This window comes from Enhydra lutris, unplaced genomic scaffold, assembly GCF_002288905.1.
Source record: "Enhydra lutris kenyoni isolate GAN:26980312 unplaced genomic scaffold, ASM228890v2 scaffoldscaffold16, whole genome shotgun sequence".
Classification (NCBI taxonomy): Eukaryota; Metazoa; Chordata; class Mammalia; order Carnivora; family Mustelidae; genus Enhydra; species Enhydra lutris.
In genome coordinates, this window is record NW_019154100.1 from 17906843 (window position 1) to 17924564 (window position 17722).

The following is a 17722-nucleotide window of genomic DNA, read 5'->3' on the forward strand; positions in this document are numbered from 1 at the left end:
ATTTATTTATTTGACAGAGAGAGAGAGAGAGAGAGAGAGCGTGCGCACAAGCAGGCGGAGTAGCAGGCAGTGGGAGAGGGAGGGGGAGAGGGAGAAGCAGGTGCCCCGCTGAGTGTTGAGGGCAGCTAATATTGAGCATTTTTCCATTTGCTTTTCATTTTCATTGTCTTTATAGCCATCCCAGGGAGTGTGAGGTGGTACCTCACTGCAGTTAACCTCGTAGCTAATATTCAGCACTTTTTCATGTGCATATGGGTCATCTGAATACCTTTTTGGAGCAGTATCTAGTCAGAATCTTTGCCCATTTTTTAATGTGTTATTTGTCTTTTTATTATTGAGTTGTAGAAGTTTGTAATAGCTTCCAGTTATAAGTCCCTTATCAGATGTGATTTGTAAAACCAATCTGTGGATTATCTTTTCACTTTTTTCATGTCATACTGTGAAGCATAAAAATTTTAGTTTTCAGTTTTCCTTTTGTTGCTTGTGCCTGATGGCTTTTCCAAACGTTCATGTTCACTGGTTCATTTCCTTTGCTCTCTGAGTATAGCCTAAGCTTTATTAAAAATTTCGAGTTAAAAGCTCACATCACACAGATTGAAAGTATAATAATAAATGCTGCAAAATTTTCTCTATCACTTTGGCCATATAATCCAGCTTTTGATAAACAGGAACTTTTGATAAGTTTGCTTTCAGTTCTAAATTGCAGACAATTTCTACCTCTAGTCCTTCTTTAACCCAAGAATTACTTAGAATTAAAATAAAAATTTCAGGTCATTTTATTATTTTGATCATATTTTTGTATATTTTCAGTGTATTCTACTGCATTAGGTGAATTTCTTTGAAATTAGCTAAAATTGCCTTTATAAAATAGTATAATACATAGACTAATTTTTATCAGTGTTCCATGTAAAAGACAATGTACTATTTTTGTCCATGTTACACACAGTGCATTGACTGTCAATTAGTTACCCAAATTTTCTGTTCCCTAAATTACTTTTTTGCTATTTAATCTGGTGGTTTCTTAAAGGCGTTACTGTGGTCTTACAAATTTCTCCTTTGAATTCTCTTTTTCTTTATGTACTTCAAAGCTTATAAGCTTATAAGTGAAGGCTTAAAGCTACAATATTCTTGGTAGGTTATTAATTATTAATTTAATCTATGAGAAAGTCATTTTTAAAATTTTTTTTTAATTTTTTGCTTTAAACTTTATTTTGCCTGATGTTAATTTTGGTACCTATTTCTGAGTAGAGGGTCAGTAAAACCCCTTCCTCTTTTGCATGAGCAAGTGATGTTCAGTTAACTTTCTAGCGCTAGAGACACACTATAAAATAAAGAAGACACTAGCCACACTTAGTTAATGGCCGATATCGGACCGGCCAGGAGAGACACCACCATCAATGCAGAAAGTTATTTTGAAGAGCAATTATTCTAGGAAGTTGAGTTTAGGTTTGGTTAGCTTTACCCTAGAAGTAGAACTGCTGTATCAGAAGTATGCATATTTAAAAATGACACATACTCTAAAATTTTCTCCAGTGTGTGATGTCAATTTACACCTAATTCATTAGTACAGAGAAGTCCAGTGTTTCTCACTCTTTATAAGAAATGACATGATGTGGTTTAATTTGGACTTATTTGACTAACAAAATTAAACATGTTTTTACATGCTTGCTTGTCTTTGTAACCTGTCTGCTCACCTTTGGCTTAGAGATTAGTATAACTTAAGCACAAATGCTAGCAAACAACTGTGAATATTACATTTTAGATATTATCCACTCTTATAAAAAGTAAAGCACTTTATTCAACTTTTTTTTTTTTTTTTTACTTTATTCAACTTTTTAAATCTTACCTCATCCAAACAGTTGACGCGGACATTCTTACTGGCTAATAGTGTTCCAGCTTCTTGGACCGTACCTTTAAAAAAGAAAAATAAGGAAGGAAGGAAGGAAGGGAAGGAGGGAGGGAGGGAGGGAAGGAGGGAGAAAGGAAGAAAAGAAGGAAAGAAGGAAGGAAATGAAAAATAAGGTTATTATTACAACAGAAAAAATCTAACATCACGAAAACAAATGTTAAAGGGTTATATGTAAAACTAAAACTAGTCTGGTTAGACTGTTAAGAAATAAAGCATCAACATAACAGCATTTTTTCTACCGAGTAATTAGACAGAAGAACAGATTTATAGAAACTAAAATAGCTCCATCTTGTTTTTACTTCCACTGACCTTAGAGTATATTAAATTGGCCATATTTTCCTTTTGGCAGTGATACAATAACCACAAAGCATGAGACTCTTACTACTGAAATCTTAAAGGGCATCTAGTCCAACCCACAATCTAAAGCTTAAGTTCCAGTCCATGTAATAATTGGAGTTCAAAATACAGTCAGGATTTCTATACTCTGTCATCACCAAGCCCTGTGACTTGATGGCAGCATACTTATAATAGAATTCTTGGTTTAGAAATGCTTAGATAAACATTTCTTTGTAGCCCGGTTCCATAGAAAAGTGCCTATGGTCAGTACTCAGACTGTCATACTGAATGTCCTCTAACATAAACCCGAAGGTTAGCCCTTTGTAAATTTGGAAATAAGCTATAATTGGGCCACAACTGTCAAGTTTTTCCAGTCTTCTGTGAGGCATACTGACATAAGCAAGTAGTTGCAAGAATGTTGCTATTATCATCGTTAATAATAGTCAGCTACTCGTTCTGCCATAAAATTTCTGGTTTGATGGGGAAAAGAACAATGAAATTGAATGTTCTCAGGAAGAAAGAATGAGACAAGCCTCTTCTTCACAAGGACATAAAAGAATAGGAATATCCCACAACTGGGAGTTTTTTCTCTCCTTCAACTGAAAATTACAGTTTAAGAATGTGCTAACTTCTGCTAGTTTTCCAGGTTAAATGTGGAATGCAGAATAAAGATTAGCATGCTTCTCTCTCCTGACCTGCTCCTTAGGCAAGTCATCTGGTTGCCTCACATGAACAGGGAACGGACAGAGAAATATCTCCTAGATTGACAGAGAAATAGCTCTGCTGGGGAAATGTGTCAAGTGAATGATCTACAAGTCCTTGGATTCTGACAGCAGCTATCATGTAAATAGTGCATTTTTCTGACCCTCTACTCCACTGGAGGGCAGTTAGTATCACTGGCTGAAGGACTACAGGATGAATGGGGGAAAGCCCTCAAGCATGTGAGCAAGTTCTACATGGAACATTATCCATCCCTGGCCTTCTCAACAGAGACTTTCTCCAACATCTTTAGAAAGGAATTAAAATAGAACAAAAACTCTGGCAACCCAATTTCACTTCAGGAAGATGCTTTGGCTGATTTCCATTATCCAGTGAGAAATGAATGAAGTGATTTTCCATCTGATTAGGAGATGTTTATGCAGGAAAGGGAGAATACTAGAGGGACTGTGAGCATGTCAAAGCACGCTCCATGTTACGGGAGGGTGGGGATTACAATCACAAACATTGGGCTCACGCAAGAAAATAGGTCGATAATTCTATAAAGTGTTTAGCCCAATGGCCAACAGTCTAAGTTAAATCTGTCTTGTCAGGAAGCAATTCAATATAAGTAAATAAAGATGAGGGATGAACACATATACCACTGAATTCCAGTTTACTTTTTAAAATGCAGGGACCAGGATGAAATTTTTTTCTCCAACTGTTTGGGCTTCCAGATTTTGGAAAATAGATGAGCAAAATACCCAAAGAAGAAAAACTTGTGATGATTTCTAATTTTATTTTTCTAATTAATTAATTTAATTCCTAAATTAATGACATTCACTAGAAAATTATAGAAGTTTAGAATACACTTAAAATATGTACCACTTATCATGCTTTTTACTGCAATTTGTTGGTAAAATAAACCTTATTGTCCAAGCCCGTTTCATAATTTTTCATTAAGTAAATAATGAAAAAAGAAGTAACAAATTCATTGCTTTCTCATTAATTCACAATCCCAGAGATTTCAGGTACTAAACAAGTAATGGAAGATCTTCTGGTTTATACCCTTAAGGAAAGTTTAATTTATTTTGAAATAGTGCTTCCTCAGTGCTCAAGAAAAAAGATATCAGAACTTAGGAGAATGGGTCAATGTACACGTAATATAAGCCCACTGGATGTGCTTCAGTGATTCCAATTTTCTGTTCTTAAATGTCATCAAATGGATGCCATCATTAACTACGATATGAATGGTATATATGTAAGAGCTTCTCAGTTTTATCTGGAACTTCTAGGCATTTCTAACAAATATACAATCTGTAAGCTACCTAGCATGTGAAGTCACCTGAAGAAGAAATTGTTCTAAAAGTGTCCAGGAGCAATGTGCAGTATTCTCTAAATTGTTAAGTCTCACTCACAGTCTACTTAACTTCCGAAGGGTGCTGACTGGCCAAAGAGAGATACTCAGTCATATGCTGAGTTTATTTTGGATTGGCCAAAATGACAGGTCACACTTGAATGAAAATTTATTGTCAGTTCCAAGTACTAGTGCTGACTGATCTAGTACCTCCCAAAGTTGAGAAATTTATCAATGGGGGGAAAAATTAGGAACTCTATCCACCTACTTAAAAAAATATATTTCTTTTAAGTATAAACACAAACTTTGCTTAGGACCTTCATCCAACTCTAAACCAAAAAATATTTCAGAAATCAAATGTACACAAAACTACAAAATCAGTAACATTTAAAATTAAAGTGAATTTAACTTGATAGATGATACTGTTGTTGCTGATATTAAATTGCCTCTAGAAGTGAATATGGTATGGACAGCTATGGTTCTGGTTTCACTTTTTCTTTAGTTTGTTTTCTTTCTTTCTTTTTTTTTTTTAAGATTGTACTTACTTATTTAATAGAAAGAAAGAGATCACAAGTAGGCGTATTGCCAGGCAGAGGGAGAGGGAGAAGCAGGCTTCCTGCTGAGCAGAGAGCCCGATGTGGGATTCGATCCCAGAACTCTGGGATCATGATGTGAGCTGAGGGCAGATGCTTAACTGTCTGAACCACCCAGGAGACCCTGTTTAATTAGTTTTCAAGTCCACTGTATTTCTAGGACTATAAGCCAAATGAGATTTCTGCTTTGCCACTTACTTCCTGTGTGACACTGGACAAGTTATCTAACTTCTCAGCTCCTCAATTTCTGCGTCTATAAATTGGAGATCACTTTATTACCATAGTAACAGACAAGACAAATAGCACTTTCAATGCTTTACAGACACTAACTCATTTGATCCTCCCAACAATGTTATGAAGTCAGTACCAAGGAAAAGCTCAGGACAGTAACTTGCCCAAGGCCACATCACCAGCACATGATCGTGGTAGGATTCCAAATTAGACCTGCATGGTGAACCACCTCATGTAGTCTCTCATCATGCTGTTGCTTAAAAATAATTCCTAGCTCATCAAGATCAAATGTATCAACACATGTAAAGTGCTAATAATTATGCCTGGCTCATACCAACATTCAATAAAGGCTGACTAGTTTATTATTTTCTCACATCTCCCATTATTTTTCTTTGAGAGTACAGTGATGTCCCAAGGACCTTCAATTGACAAGACTATATCACAGACTGAGTCCATCTAAGTTGTTTTCTCATGGCTTGGGCCAACGAAATTGGTGAACCACACTCTCAGCACGAATGCAACTTGATGTACAATGTGGACCCAGAAATACCACAGCACTAACCAGACTAAATTTGACATTAATTCTCTTTTATATGATTTTTAAAATAAAAACTGGTGTATACCTAAGGAAATATCCAAGGATCCCCCCCATCTCTTCCAAAAACCCACTTTATAAAACTGCTCAATTGTTTATAATTTGAAAAACTGATAGCTCTGGACTGTTTAAAAGCAGAATGTCCATTCCTGGTGGATTCTGAGTGGATCCTGTTTCCTTCTCCCAGCACAGTACCTGGCACATAGCTGGGGCTCACATGTTCGCTGAACTGAATCCCAGAACCAAAGAGGGAAAGGAGAAATTACCCAGAGATGGGAAGAACAAAAGACTGCCTTGCCAAAAAGTTCGGCCAGAACTTTGCAGAACAAACAACAAAAGCACCAAGTCCATGTCCCAGAGTTCTAGGCAAAGAAGACTTATGATAAATGTAGCTGTGACTGACTTAAAATTGTTGAGATCAGATGAGGTGGGCTCAGCTCATCAGCACTTGTTGGGTTCAAACCCGACTTTTTTTCTCTTTTACATTTAGACTTCCCTGTCAGTATGAAGAATAAATCTGCCGGTGCAGATTTGAGCCTGACTGCTTCAAAGAAAGAGGACTGGAAACTGGGAAGCCCTTATGCTGCGATAATGCCTCTGTGCCATTCCAGGACAGATGAGGCTATCTCACCCCGGACCGTAAACCAACCACCTTAACTCTGTCCACAGTCCCCCATGCCCATCCCGGAGCGGTGAATGTGCAGGAGAAGCCACGTAGTCACGCGCTTGGCACCTGCCAGGTAACAGGACTCAGCAGGGAACTCCTATGGGACATCCACTCGGGGACTGAAGGAGAAACATGGCTTCTGGCTCGTCCCGGAGGCCTACATTTCCCTGCCCAACACCCGAAGAGGCGGAAGTGGGATAGGCGTTGGGAGAGTGGAAGGGAAGGAGCTGAAGAGCGCGGGGAGAAGATCAAGCCGTGCTAAGTGCGCCGAAGGCTGTGGACGCCTAGCCACCTCTTCGCTTCTCTGAGGGTTCCTGCGGAGGCGGGGGGCTTCTGGAAAAAAGCCGGGGAGGCCCGGGCGCAGAACCCTCCATGTGGCAAATTACAGACCTAGTTCTGTGTCCTTATAAAGAACCCTTCTCCTTATGAGTTCCCTCCACCCCCAGGCGGGGGCGGGGACAACTATGGGATCCAGATCTTTCGGCCTCCGGAAGTCGAAAGGGCTCTTTAGACACCCTTCTAAGAACCTGAGGCCACCGTCGCCAAGACTGACGGTGATCAAAAGCAAGTTGAGAGTTTTGAAGAATGCGCATCGTGGGACCCACACGCAGAGGTCGCTCATTATAACCTGAGCTGGGGCCTGCATATGTGTATCTTTCCCAAAGCTGGTTTGGGAGACGAACCCCTGCAACCTCGGCTCTTGTCCCAGCACTGCTTCTTGCTCCCCTCCTCTCCGCCCCCGCAACCGGTCCCAGACTACCGAGGGAAATGCTATTTCCTGGTGCGAGGCCACCAACCTCGCAAAACCTCTGCGGAGGGTCAGCGGGGCCAGCGGCGCCTCCAGGGCTCCGCCACGCCCCCAGACCAAGCAGGCAGCGCCCCGTTGCAGCCCAGCACCCATACCTTTCCCGATGACTTCTAGCAGCTCCTTTTCTTCCTGGGTCAGCTCGCCTTTCGTTATATGAACCATTGCTCCCGCCAGCTTGAAGATGATTCTGTTTCTTTGGCGGTATTAAAAAGAAACTATGTATGTGTGTTAGGAATGCCAACCGCAGTGGGGCAACTCGAGACCAGGACGCTGAGTAGCCAAGCGCGGAAGCGTTCGAATTCTCTCCTCCCTCCCGCAGACTGGCGAGCAGCTGGCGAGCTCGGGCGAGCCGGGAGGTCTGTCGCTGCAAACCCAGCGACAGTCACCGCCCGCCCGCGCGTCATTGGCCAGGCCGGGAGGAGGAGCTACAGGAGGCGGCAGCGAGAGACTCCCATTGGAGCAGCCTGGCAAGGAAAAACCCAATGGAGAAAATCAAAGGGGGGAATTAAAGTCCTCTTCCACGTTCTCCACACCCCCATGCAGCTCTTTTCAATATTTAGACACAGGCAATATTTAAATTCTCTTTTCAGAAGTTCTGGGTCCGTCCACGGCTGCTCGACGCGTGCAGAGATCCTTGGCTGCCTCTAGAAGCCCCCATCGTTTCCCTAGGAGTGGCGCAGCCCGGGCCGGGGGCGGGCTGGGAGGCGGGGCTACGCGGGAGGCGGGGCTGCGCCGGGCTCTGTGGGTCGATGTCAATGTGTCTGTCCTTCACTCCTCCATTGTCTGCCGCTTCCACTGCCGCGGGTGCCACCGCCGCTGCCGGAATCGCCGCAGCCTGCAGCCTCGCGCGTCGCCGCTACCTCCTCGGACAGGTGAGAAGCAACCCAGGTGGGACAGGGGAGACCTGGAAAGCTGCGGGAAGCTCGGCCGCCGCCCGGCTGGGGGCTTCCATCCGGGCCGGAGCTGGCGGGCAGGAAGCATGTGCCTCCTGGGGCGGCTTCCTGTCCCCCGGTGGGGAAGCCTGCTCTCCCCACTACCATCGCATATACCGTGTCAGTACCCCAGATGGAAGAGTCGCCACTTGCCACATTTGGCCGCCCGGGGAGACCCCGGGACAGCGAGCCGGCGGGGGCGGGCCACGCGGTGGGAAGCGGCGGGTGCCTGTCGTCTCGTGCGTGGCACCGCCAGATGCGGCTCCCCAGAGGCCGGGGCTGGGGCTTTGGGCTAGGGGTGGGATGGGGAGGAGAGCTCCCCGGTGCGAGAGAGCTGAGCGCATCATGAGAATAGTCTCTGAAGAAGGTAGTTCTCTTTTGGCAAGCCTCGACCGCCACCCCCCCAACCCGGTCCAAAACACACACACTACTTGTCATCTCCTCTGGCGTCTGTGGAAGCCGGAGAAGAAAACCGGATCTGATCGCCCTATGGTGCCTGTTAAGGATGTTTGGAAGCAATTTACACTTAAACTAATACTTCGTTTATGAGAGATGGCCTGGAGGGAAGGGGGAAGGAAGGGCCTCTGCTCTGCTAGAGTTCCCAGTCTCTTTGTAACTCAGATCTTGAGATTTATGGAAATAGGGAGGGGAGGGGATGGGGGCGGAGATTAAATTGGTGTTGCTGTCTATATATAGCCTTAGATTAGCCTCTTAATCCAACCTTCATTCAACTGTAATATGTTGCCTCGAGCTTTGAGCTAACACCGTGGGTAGCTAGGGGGTAAATACAAGTGTGTACCCTCCTGTGGCTCAGAAGCAAGACTTGCTGGCTAATATGAAGTCGGTCATTCCTCCAGGGCGCGCATCCTTAACATATTTACGGCCTCAATGAAAGCTTCTTTAGAAATTAGTGTTTATGTGTTACTGTTGTTTCTCTATGGACTACTATTGATTTTTCTTCCTAGACCCATCTACTTCAAAGAGAAATATTTGAATAATCGTCTAGACTTTTTTGTTAAGCATCCCCACCACCCACTTTCTCCCCACAGTGCCCTATGTGAAATGAAATGCATTTTCTTCTGGCCTCATGCCTTCCATTTCTTTCTTTCTTTCTTTCTTTCTCTCTTTCTCTCTTTCATCTTTCTTTCTTCCTTTTTTTCCTTAAACATTCACCAACACTTCTGAAATCCTGGAAGATGTTCATAATTATTTCCTGCATTTAACAAAATCTTTTCTAAACTCCAGCTGTTTTCTTTTTAAGGCTTCATCTTTACAGGCTGGGGCAGATCTGAGCCAGAATATCTCACATGAAAATACTTTGTAATTATTCATCTCAATGTATAACAAAGAAACTGTTGTTTGATGATGCATTTAATAATGATGTGCCTTGTTCAAACAACAAGTAGTAAGGCTTTTGAGAGTGACCCATCTTTTGTAACACTTAAAATGCTGTTACTGCCACAGTTACAATTGATTTAAAACACAGTATCATGCAGAAGAAACACACAAACCTAAGAAAATGCTTGCTGAGTAACCTCCTAGCATGTGACTGAACATCTTACGGTGGATGTGTGTCCAGAATTGGGTACTTCACTGCCAGTATTTCCATCTACTATGCCAGATTGGGGCCATGGTTACTTGAAGGTCACACCTGTTTGTCTCACTGAAGTTGTTAGTTCCTCGAGGATAGCAGCTTATTGCCTATTTTCTTGGTACTTATTGGCCTATGGTTGGTATTTAGTCTTCTGAATACATGACCTCAGTAAATTTGGTCAGTGCCATTTAAAGACAAAAACTAACATCTGTGAGGAAATGCAGATTAAATAATAAGTTGTTTAAATTCCTAGAAACAGATGTGTAATGGATAGCATTCATCAGATGGATTACATTAATCATTTTGTACAGGGTAAATACCTAATGTAAGAATCAGATTAAGTAATGAGCATACCTTAAACTTGATCAAGGAACTTTTCTTGTACTAAGAATTTATTCATGTCAAAGAGGTTTTATTGGTAATAAAATAGCTACCACCCACTTACGGAGTATTTAATTTGTGCCAGATATTCTAACAGATGCTTTCTATGGTATTAAATTTAACCATGTTATAATGACCTGAGGTAGCCAGTGTAATCTCTGTTGTGGCAAATAAGAGGACAGAAACTAAAAGAACTTAATAAATTTGCCCACTGCCCCACAGTTAGGAAGGGTCAGAGCCAGAACTGGAACCCAGATCTGTCTCCCAAACCTTTTCTCTTTTTACTGTTTTCCACCTATGTGGCTGGTAGTAAGGGGGAAATTATATATTCTTTCAACTAGCTAATAGATAACATATTCATGTGATTTCAGCATGCCAGAGATACAAAAGTCTCTTTCCTACCTCCTTTCCCTGTCTTTTCTCCTGGGTTGCCCTGCAGTCATTGGTTATCTGTTTCTCTCCTATCCTTCTTGAGATATTTTATGTGTTTATAGCTTATATGTATATTCCCACTTTTTGACAGAACTTGGAGCATACAAACACACTGTTCCACACTGCATAATAAAATTTGCATGATGCTTTGGTCTCTCTTCTGTTTCTTTTGTCACCTTTTTAAAAATAATGTTTCTGAAATGTCTGAAATTTTTATGTCTCCTCCCCTCCTGGCCCATTGCTGAGGATTCCTAAGTAGCCTGCTTCTCTCTCATCTCACCCCATGCAGCTAATTAAAGATGCCACCAGTTCAATAAACCTGGAGCACCCATCATCCACCCAAGAAGGAGACATACTCTGTAAAGACAGAATTGATTCACTTAAAACATGTCAATAGCTTTCCACTGGCCACAGAACAGAGGTCCAGTTCTTGCTTGGAAGGCTCCAACTTCTGGTCCCAGCCTGCATTTCCAGTCAGCGAGCCCCTCCCACACACTCTAAGGTCACCACACTGCTGGTTCCCTCACATGCCAGTAATTTCCACCCCGTTGTTCCTGTTTTTCTCTTCCTGGAATGCCCTCCCTTCCTTCACCACTAAGTCTCCTGTCTCCTCCTCAGATCTGATGGACTGCTTAGCTTTCAGAATACCACTTATTTTCATGATCACCTCTCCCACCTTATCCAGTGAGGGCATTACGGATGCTAGCAAACACATTTCTTCTTATGTTTGAGGGGGATGAGTAAAATCTTGAAACGGGAGTCACTGGTACCATTATTGGCATGCCCTAAGTCTCTCCTACCTTCTTAGGCGCCCTAAGGCCTCTCCATCCCAATCATTGCTTCTTCATCTGGCTCCCCATGAAAATACCCAAAGCAGGTACCTTTTCATGACATTCTATTATAGTTCTTATTAACCTGTTTGACCCCATCTCCTTCTCAACTCTGAATTAACTAGGACTAACTTACCCTTGTTTCTCAAAATCATATCCCAGCGTCTGGCACCTCATGGCTTCTCAAAATCATATCCCAGCGTCTGGCACCTCGTATGTACTCCGTGCTTGCTGATTTGAATTGAGTTTGATCTCTAAGTTATTTTAGGTGGATTTGTTTCTGTACTCGAGTAATCCTTCCTGGCAATTTGTAGTGATGTGGCACTGAGCACACACAGCCATAATCAAGGGCAGAAGGTCTTGAAATGTTTTGCTCTCAAGGTTCTTGACATTCTGATTGATGAATCCTGTCAACCAAGAAAAAAAAGTGTTGATACGCACATGTTACAGATTTTGCATACCATTCCTGGATTTCCCCCATTAAATCTCCAGACCTCCAACTCTCTGCTTTTAGAGACTGCTGTTTCCTTTTTGTTGCAGGGGAAGAACTTGTTTTTGAGCATTGTATCTTTCTGGGTAATGTTTCCTTGACATTTGATTTTCTTTTCTTAGGTACATTTTTTTGACTGAGAGAATATTTGATGCTATCACGGAACTTTATTTTCTTTTACATTTGAAAAAAAAAAACTATTGTAGATATATATATGTGTTTTTAAAGATCCCTCCTTGTCTTTTAGAGATATATACGGAATTATTTAAGGAGGGAATTGTATGGCATCTGAGATTTGCTTCAATATAATTCTGGGACCATGGGGGACAAACAGTGAGTTTAAGAGTATTAATAAGGAAATTGACTTGTTAACACTTGAAGCCGGATGATGAATACATGGACTTCATTATACTCTCTACTTTTGTGTATGTTTCAAATTTTCCATAATGAAGATTTTAAAAGGAGAGTTTGGAAGTATTACAGCCTCTAAAAATTGTTGTTTAACAAAGCAGAAGAAATACTAGGAATACAAACGTTCTTTCTCTACGCTCAGAGTTTAGCTTATGCAATTATTCATTTAATGTTAAAACAGTTGCACCTCAAATCTGCAAAGGACTATCTTGTGAACAACGCATTTCCATAAACTGTTCATATCACATTTTAGCTTCTCCACAAAACTGAAAGGTAGGTGGCATTGCTCAGTGCTTGTGTCCCAGGCTTATGAATATCTCCCTGGAAGCTAATTTTCATCTTTTTTGAAAAATGACAAAGTAATTTGCAGACAAGTCTGAACAAAGGGTACAAATATATTTAATTTAACTGAAAAAAACCAAGATGTGAATCAAGTGGAGATACTGGTTTTCCTCTATGTCTCATAAACCATTTCCCAAAAATGAAGTACCAAAACTCTTGTGAGCAATATTAGCATTGTAAGGACAAGTATGTTAAAGAAAGAAGAGAAGGGCCAGACTCAGAACTTGTGCCTGCAAGATTCTTACTCAGGGTTTGCTTAACGGCATGCTTATTTTCACATTTACTTCTTGGATTCTTAACAACTTTGTAACTTAAGGTTTCCTGATGTTTGTTTCTTATGTTTTGGACTTTTTAAATGTTAATGTTTCCCAAGGCCAACATGGAAATTGCTTGTATCATTTTTAACATGTCTTCCTAGACTTTGTAGGATTTTTGAAGATTTACTTAAGCTTCAGAATGAAGTCTTCACAAGTCTGAGGACAAGGTAGCCAGTCTATACCACTGCCAGGTGTTGCTGAAGCACACATTAGTTTATCTCCAGCTTCATCTCATATTTATATAAACTGTATTGCTGTGGAATTTAAAACTCTAGGCCAATGCCTCTTATCTGAGTATAACAGACCTATTCCAATAATTAAAAATAGAAAGCTGCTTCTGCATCAGAAGGAAGAAGTTAGTATTCCCTTTTCATTACCAATTAATACATTTAGGCTAGAAAATTCGTGGTTTTGTCACTTGTCATTTGATTGTCTACAGTGCGATTGTGTTAAACCTGGAAGACAAAGCAGCCCTTTAAACTGCATTGATCACCCTCTTCCTGGTCTGTTGATCTTGGAGTAAAGCAGGCCCATTAAGTAGCCTCTTCTAATGTGGTAGGAAATGATTATGGATGGTCTCTGGGAGTCGGCCAAGCACAACTAGAGTCTTGGGAATTAGAGGGAGAAGACCATGGCTCCAGCTTCTGGGTGAGATGTATTTTCCAAAGCAATCTCCCTTGCTTTCAGTTTCTTCGTATATATACAATAGAGGTGCTCACCAAACTTACAGGGTGACTTTGAGGATGCTTGAGAATACTCTGTACTGTGAAATGTTGTATAAAAACAAATTGTTATTTTTAGGGCCAATTCTGTTTACATTTGGGAAAAACACAATTATAGGCCAGTTGATAAAACATTTCAATATAAAATTGTATTGGTGTTAGCATTTGCTATACACCTGTCTTCCTTAATTTGGGAAGATAAAAATTATTTTTTTAGACAGTCTATTTATTTGAGAGAGAGAGTGAGAGAGAGCAAGCAGAAGCAATAGGGAGGTGCAGAAGCAGAGCAGGGAGCCGGACCCGTAGTTCGATTTCAGGACCCTGAGATCATAACCTGAGCTGAAGGCAGACATTTAATGTACTGAGCCACCCAGGCGCCCCAAGATAAAAATTATTTTTAAAAGAGAGAATCATAAAAGATACAATTCTAGTAATTATAGCCCAGAATTGATATGTTAATAGGAATCTGTTATGATCAATGAATCCCAGAGAGTAAGACATGATCTTTATCCTTAAGAGGCTTATACTATCCTTCAGGAGACAGGCCAGTCCCTGAACCAATAGGGACAGTATGAAGTAATCGTCCTAAAGCTCTGTCCTGCTTATGTCAGCCCATAGGTCAGATAACCTTTGAGAACCCTTTGCTTGTTCAAGTGGCTTCTCCAGGGCCTGCCAATCTATCAGCTCTCATTGGAACGATGTTGTTACTCCTCTGCCCACCCACTGGCTTCCTGATCCTGGAATGCCCTCCTCTGCCCATTTTTGCATATCAGATTTTACTCAAACCCTTCTCAGCTCAAATGACCCCTCCTCCACACAGCCTTCAATCTCCAGCCAGAGCTGTACAGACAGGAGTGTGAATTCCAGAATGGGTGGAGCTCAGTGGGAGGGCTAATTCCTGGAGAAAGTGAGATTTTGAACTGAGTCTGGAAGGATTGGCGAATTTGGCAAGCCAGAGAGAACAACCCCCTAGAAAAACAATTATAAAAAATATTATAATATTATAAATATTTATAAGATAAATATGGGCTACAGTTTTACTGGAACTAGCAATGGTTTTCACCCAAAGACATGTTTTCCTCAGTGTGTCAACTTTTTAAGATCATAGAAGTAGTAGATTATATTTTAAAGCACACTTTGATGGTGTTCTTGCTCTCAAGTAGTTTATAAAATGTGACAGCGCATGTTTCAGACTAAATTTAAAATTACAAACCACTGTCTTCAGCATTGGCATTAGCAGGAAGTTGATAATAGACATTAAAACAGACAATGGAAGAGAAAGTCATGTATCTATTAGAATATTTTGTCCTTGATTATACAATGACTTGAAATTATTCAAAATAACTAGAATATAAGTAGCTAGGAAATAAATTGGAAGCTCTTTGTGAGGTTTACTTTTAAATAAAATCTATCTGAATATCCGATCCATGGAATTTTTAAAATCTGTACCTTAAAGAACTCTTAAGACTTCTTACTCTTTCAATTTTACTTCTTTCTAATCGGACTGTTCTAATATTTTTCTCCCTACTTTTAATCAGTTGAATCCTGAAACAAATTAAACCTGAGAGATAGGACAGGGATTTAATAATCAGATTAATGTGAATCATTTTAATGCAGGATTGTGGTTGTCATTAGGAGTTTCTGCAGCATTTTCCCTTGGTATCTATTAGGGAATAAAACACTTGATGGTTTAGAATAGTTTCTGTATTTTTAATATAAAATGTACAAACATTAGGATATACACAATAATACTTTCCATTCTTAGCTCACTTGAATGTTGATATTGATACCATGGGTCTCTTCAGTAAGTGTTTTTTGGGCAGTTAAATGCCAAATGGAATGATTTGGCTTGTTCTGAATTTGGCATGTGTTGAGTGAAGAGTGCCAAAAAATGTTCTGATAGTTATATTTGTAAACCATCTATTTTGAAAATAAAGGTTTGAGTAACTCACTGAATGAACTGTTCTTTTGACAAATGCCAAAGAGACAGTGCCTTTGTTATTCTTTCTTGATTTTTAATATCAGATGTATCTTTTGTTTCTTTATGTCAAAAAAGAAAAATATAATAACATATAAGAAAGCGTAATACCCCACATTAATATTAAAGATAGTGTCTTGGGGCGCCTGGGTGGCTTAGTCAGTTAGGTGCCTGACTTTGGCTCAGGTCCTGATCACAAGGTCCTGGGATCAAGCCCCACAATAAGTGGGAAGCCCACTTTCCCTCTCCCTCTGCCCCTGCCCCCACTCGTGCTCATACACTCTCTTTCTCTCTCTGAAGTAAATAGGGTCCTTAATACTTACCTATATATCTACATAAATATATGTCATTTAATTTTCTACCTTTAATTTTCTTAATTATGCAAATAACATTTTAGTAGGAAAACAATAACTTAAATCTGTGAAAGATGTAGAATTATATTTTATCTATTCATATTTCAATTTATTTTTATGTTAGATGAGGACTTTCAAAAAACAGTTGTTTGGCCCACCTGGGGGGCTCAGTTGGTTAAGCATGGGACTCTCATTCAGCTTAGCTCATGATCTCATGGGTTGTGGGATGGAGATCTGGAGAGGGTCTGTTCCTCCATCCTTCCTTCATTTGCATCTGTGTAGCATTCTTTCTGAAATGAAGAAATAAATCTTAAAACAAAAACCAGTTGTTATATGTACTGTGATCTTTGAAGACTTATAAATAAATCACAAGAAAACCCCCAGCAGAGGTAAGTAATAAGAAGGAATACCAACTCTTAAACACTGCCCAGAATATATTGTAAGTCACTGTGAGGTGAACAGTTTTAGAATATTCTACTATCATCCTGTTCTTGTACATTCCCACAAAGGACCTTACTACTTCTCTAACTAACTTCAGCAGCTTCCTGGATTTGTGATTTTTTTTTTTTTTAGATCTTTTTAAAATCAAGTTAGTTAACATATAGGATATTATTAGCTTCAGGGATAGAATTTAGTGATTCATCAGTTGCATATAACACCCAGTGTTAAATCAAGGGCCCTCCTTAATGCCCATCACCTACTGACCCCATTTCCCCCACCCACCTCTCCACCAGGAACCCTCAATTTGTTCCCTATAGTTAAGATTCTCTTATGGTTTGCCTCCCTCTCTGTATTTAATTTTATTATTCCTTCCTTTCCCCAATTTTTGCCTGTTTTGTTACTTAAATTCCACATTTGTGAAATCTTATGGTATTTGTCTTTCTCAAACTAGCTTATTTTGCTTAGCATAATGCACTCTAGTTCCATCCACACCGTTGCAAATGGCATGATTTCATTCTTTTTGATGGCTGGGTAATATTCCATTATATATGTGTGTATGTGTATATATACATATATATGTATGTATATGTGTATGTATATATGTGCATATATAATATATGTGTATGTATATATACCTATGTATACATATGTGTGTGTGTGTGTGTGTAGTCTCCTTTATCCATTCATCTTTCAATGGATGTCTGGGCTTTTTCCGTAATTTAGCATTGTGGACATTGCTGCTCTAAACATTGGGGTGCACATGCCCCTTTGAATCACTATGTTTGTATCCTTTCGATAAATACCTGGTAATACAGTTGCTGGGTCATAGGGTAGCTCTGTATTTAACTTTTTGAGGAACCTCCATACTGTTTTCTAGAGTGGCTGTCCCAGCTTGCATTCCCATCAGCAATTTAAGAGGGTTCCCCTGTCTGCTCATCCTCGCCAACAACTGTTTTTTCCTGAATTGTTATTTTTAGCCATTCTGACCCATGTGAGGTGGTATCTCATTGTGGTTTTGGTTTGTGTTTCCCTGATGATGAGTGATATTGAGCATCTTTTCATGTGTATTTGCCATTTGTGTGTCTTTGGACAGACATCTGTTCATGTCTTCTGCCCATTTCCTGACTGGATTTTTTTGGGTTTTGGCTATTGAGTTTGGTAGTTCTGTATGGATTTTTGATACTAGCCCTTTATCCGTTATGTCATTTGCAAATATCTTCTCCCATTCAACCTACCAAAAGGTAGGTTGCCTTTTAGTTTTGTTGTTTGTTTCTTTGCTCTGCAGTTTTTATCTTGATGAAGTCTCA

The 17722-nt window shown here is 40.3% G+C and overlaps 2 protein-coding genes across 2 annotated transcripts in view; one reads left to right on the forward strand and one right to left on the reverse strand.

The window, feature by feature from the left end:
• LOC111147389 (ankyrin repeat and MYND domain containing 2) overlaps positions 1–7550 on the reverse strand; it is a 35833-nt gene extending 28283 nt beyond the window's left edge. Inside the window, exons 1-2 of the mRNA XM_022503391.1 lie at positions 7288–7550; positions 1847–1911 (exon numbers count right to left, since the gene is read on the reverse strand). Of these exons, the coding sequence (XP_022359099.1) occupies positions 1847–1911; positions 7288–7354 (132 nt within the window). The 5' untranslated portion in view covers positions 7355–7550. The remainder of the gene's footprint in view (positions 1–1846; positions 1912–7287) is intronic.
• A 377-nt stretch (positions 7551–7927) lies between these two features.
• LOC111147353 (basic leucine zipper and W2 domains 2) overlaps positions 7928–17722 on the forward strand; it is a 61113-nt gene continuing 51318 nt past the window's right edge. The window contains exon 1 of the mRNA XM_022503355.1: positions 7928–8064. The gene's annotated coding sequence lies outside the window, so the exon portion shown is untranslated. The remainder of the gene's footprint in view (positions 8065–17722) is intronic.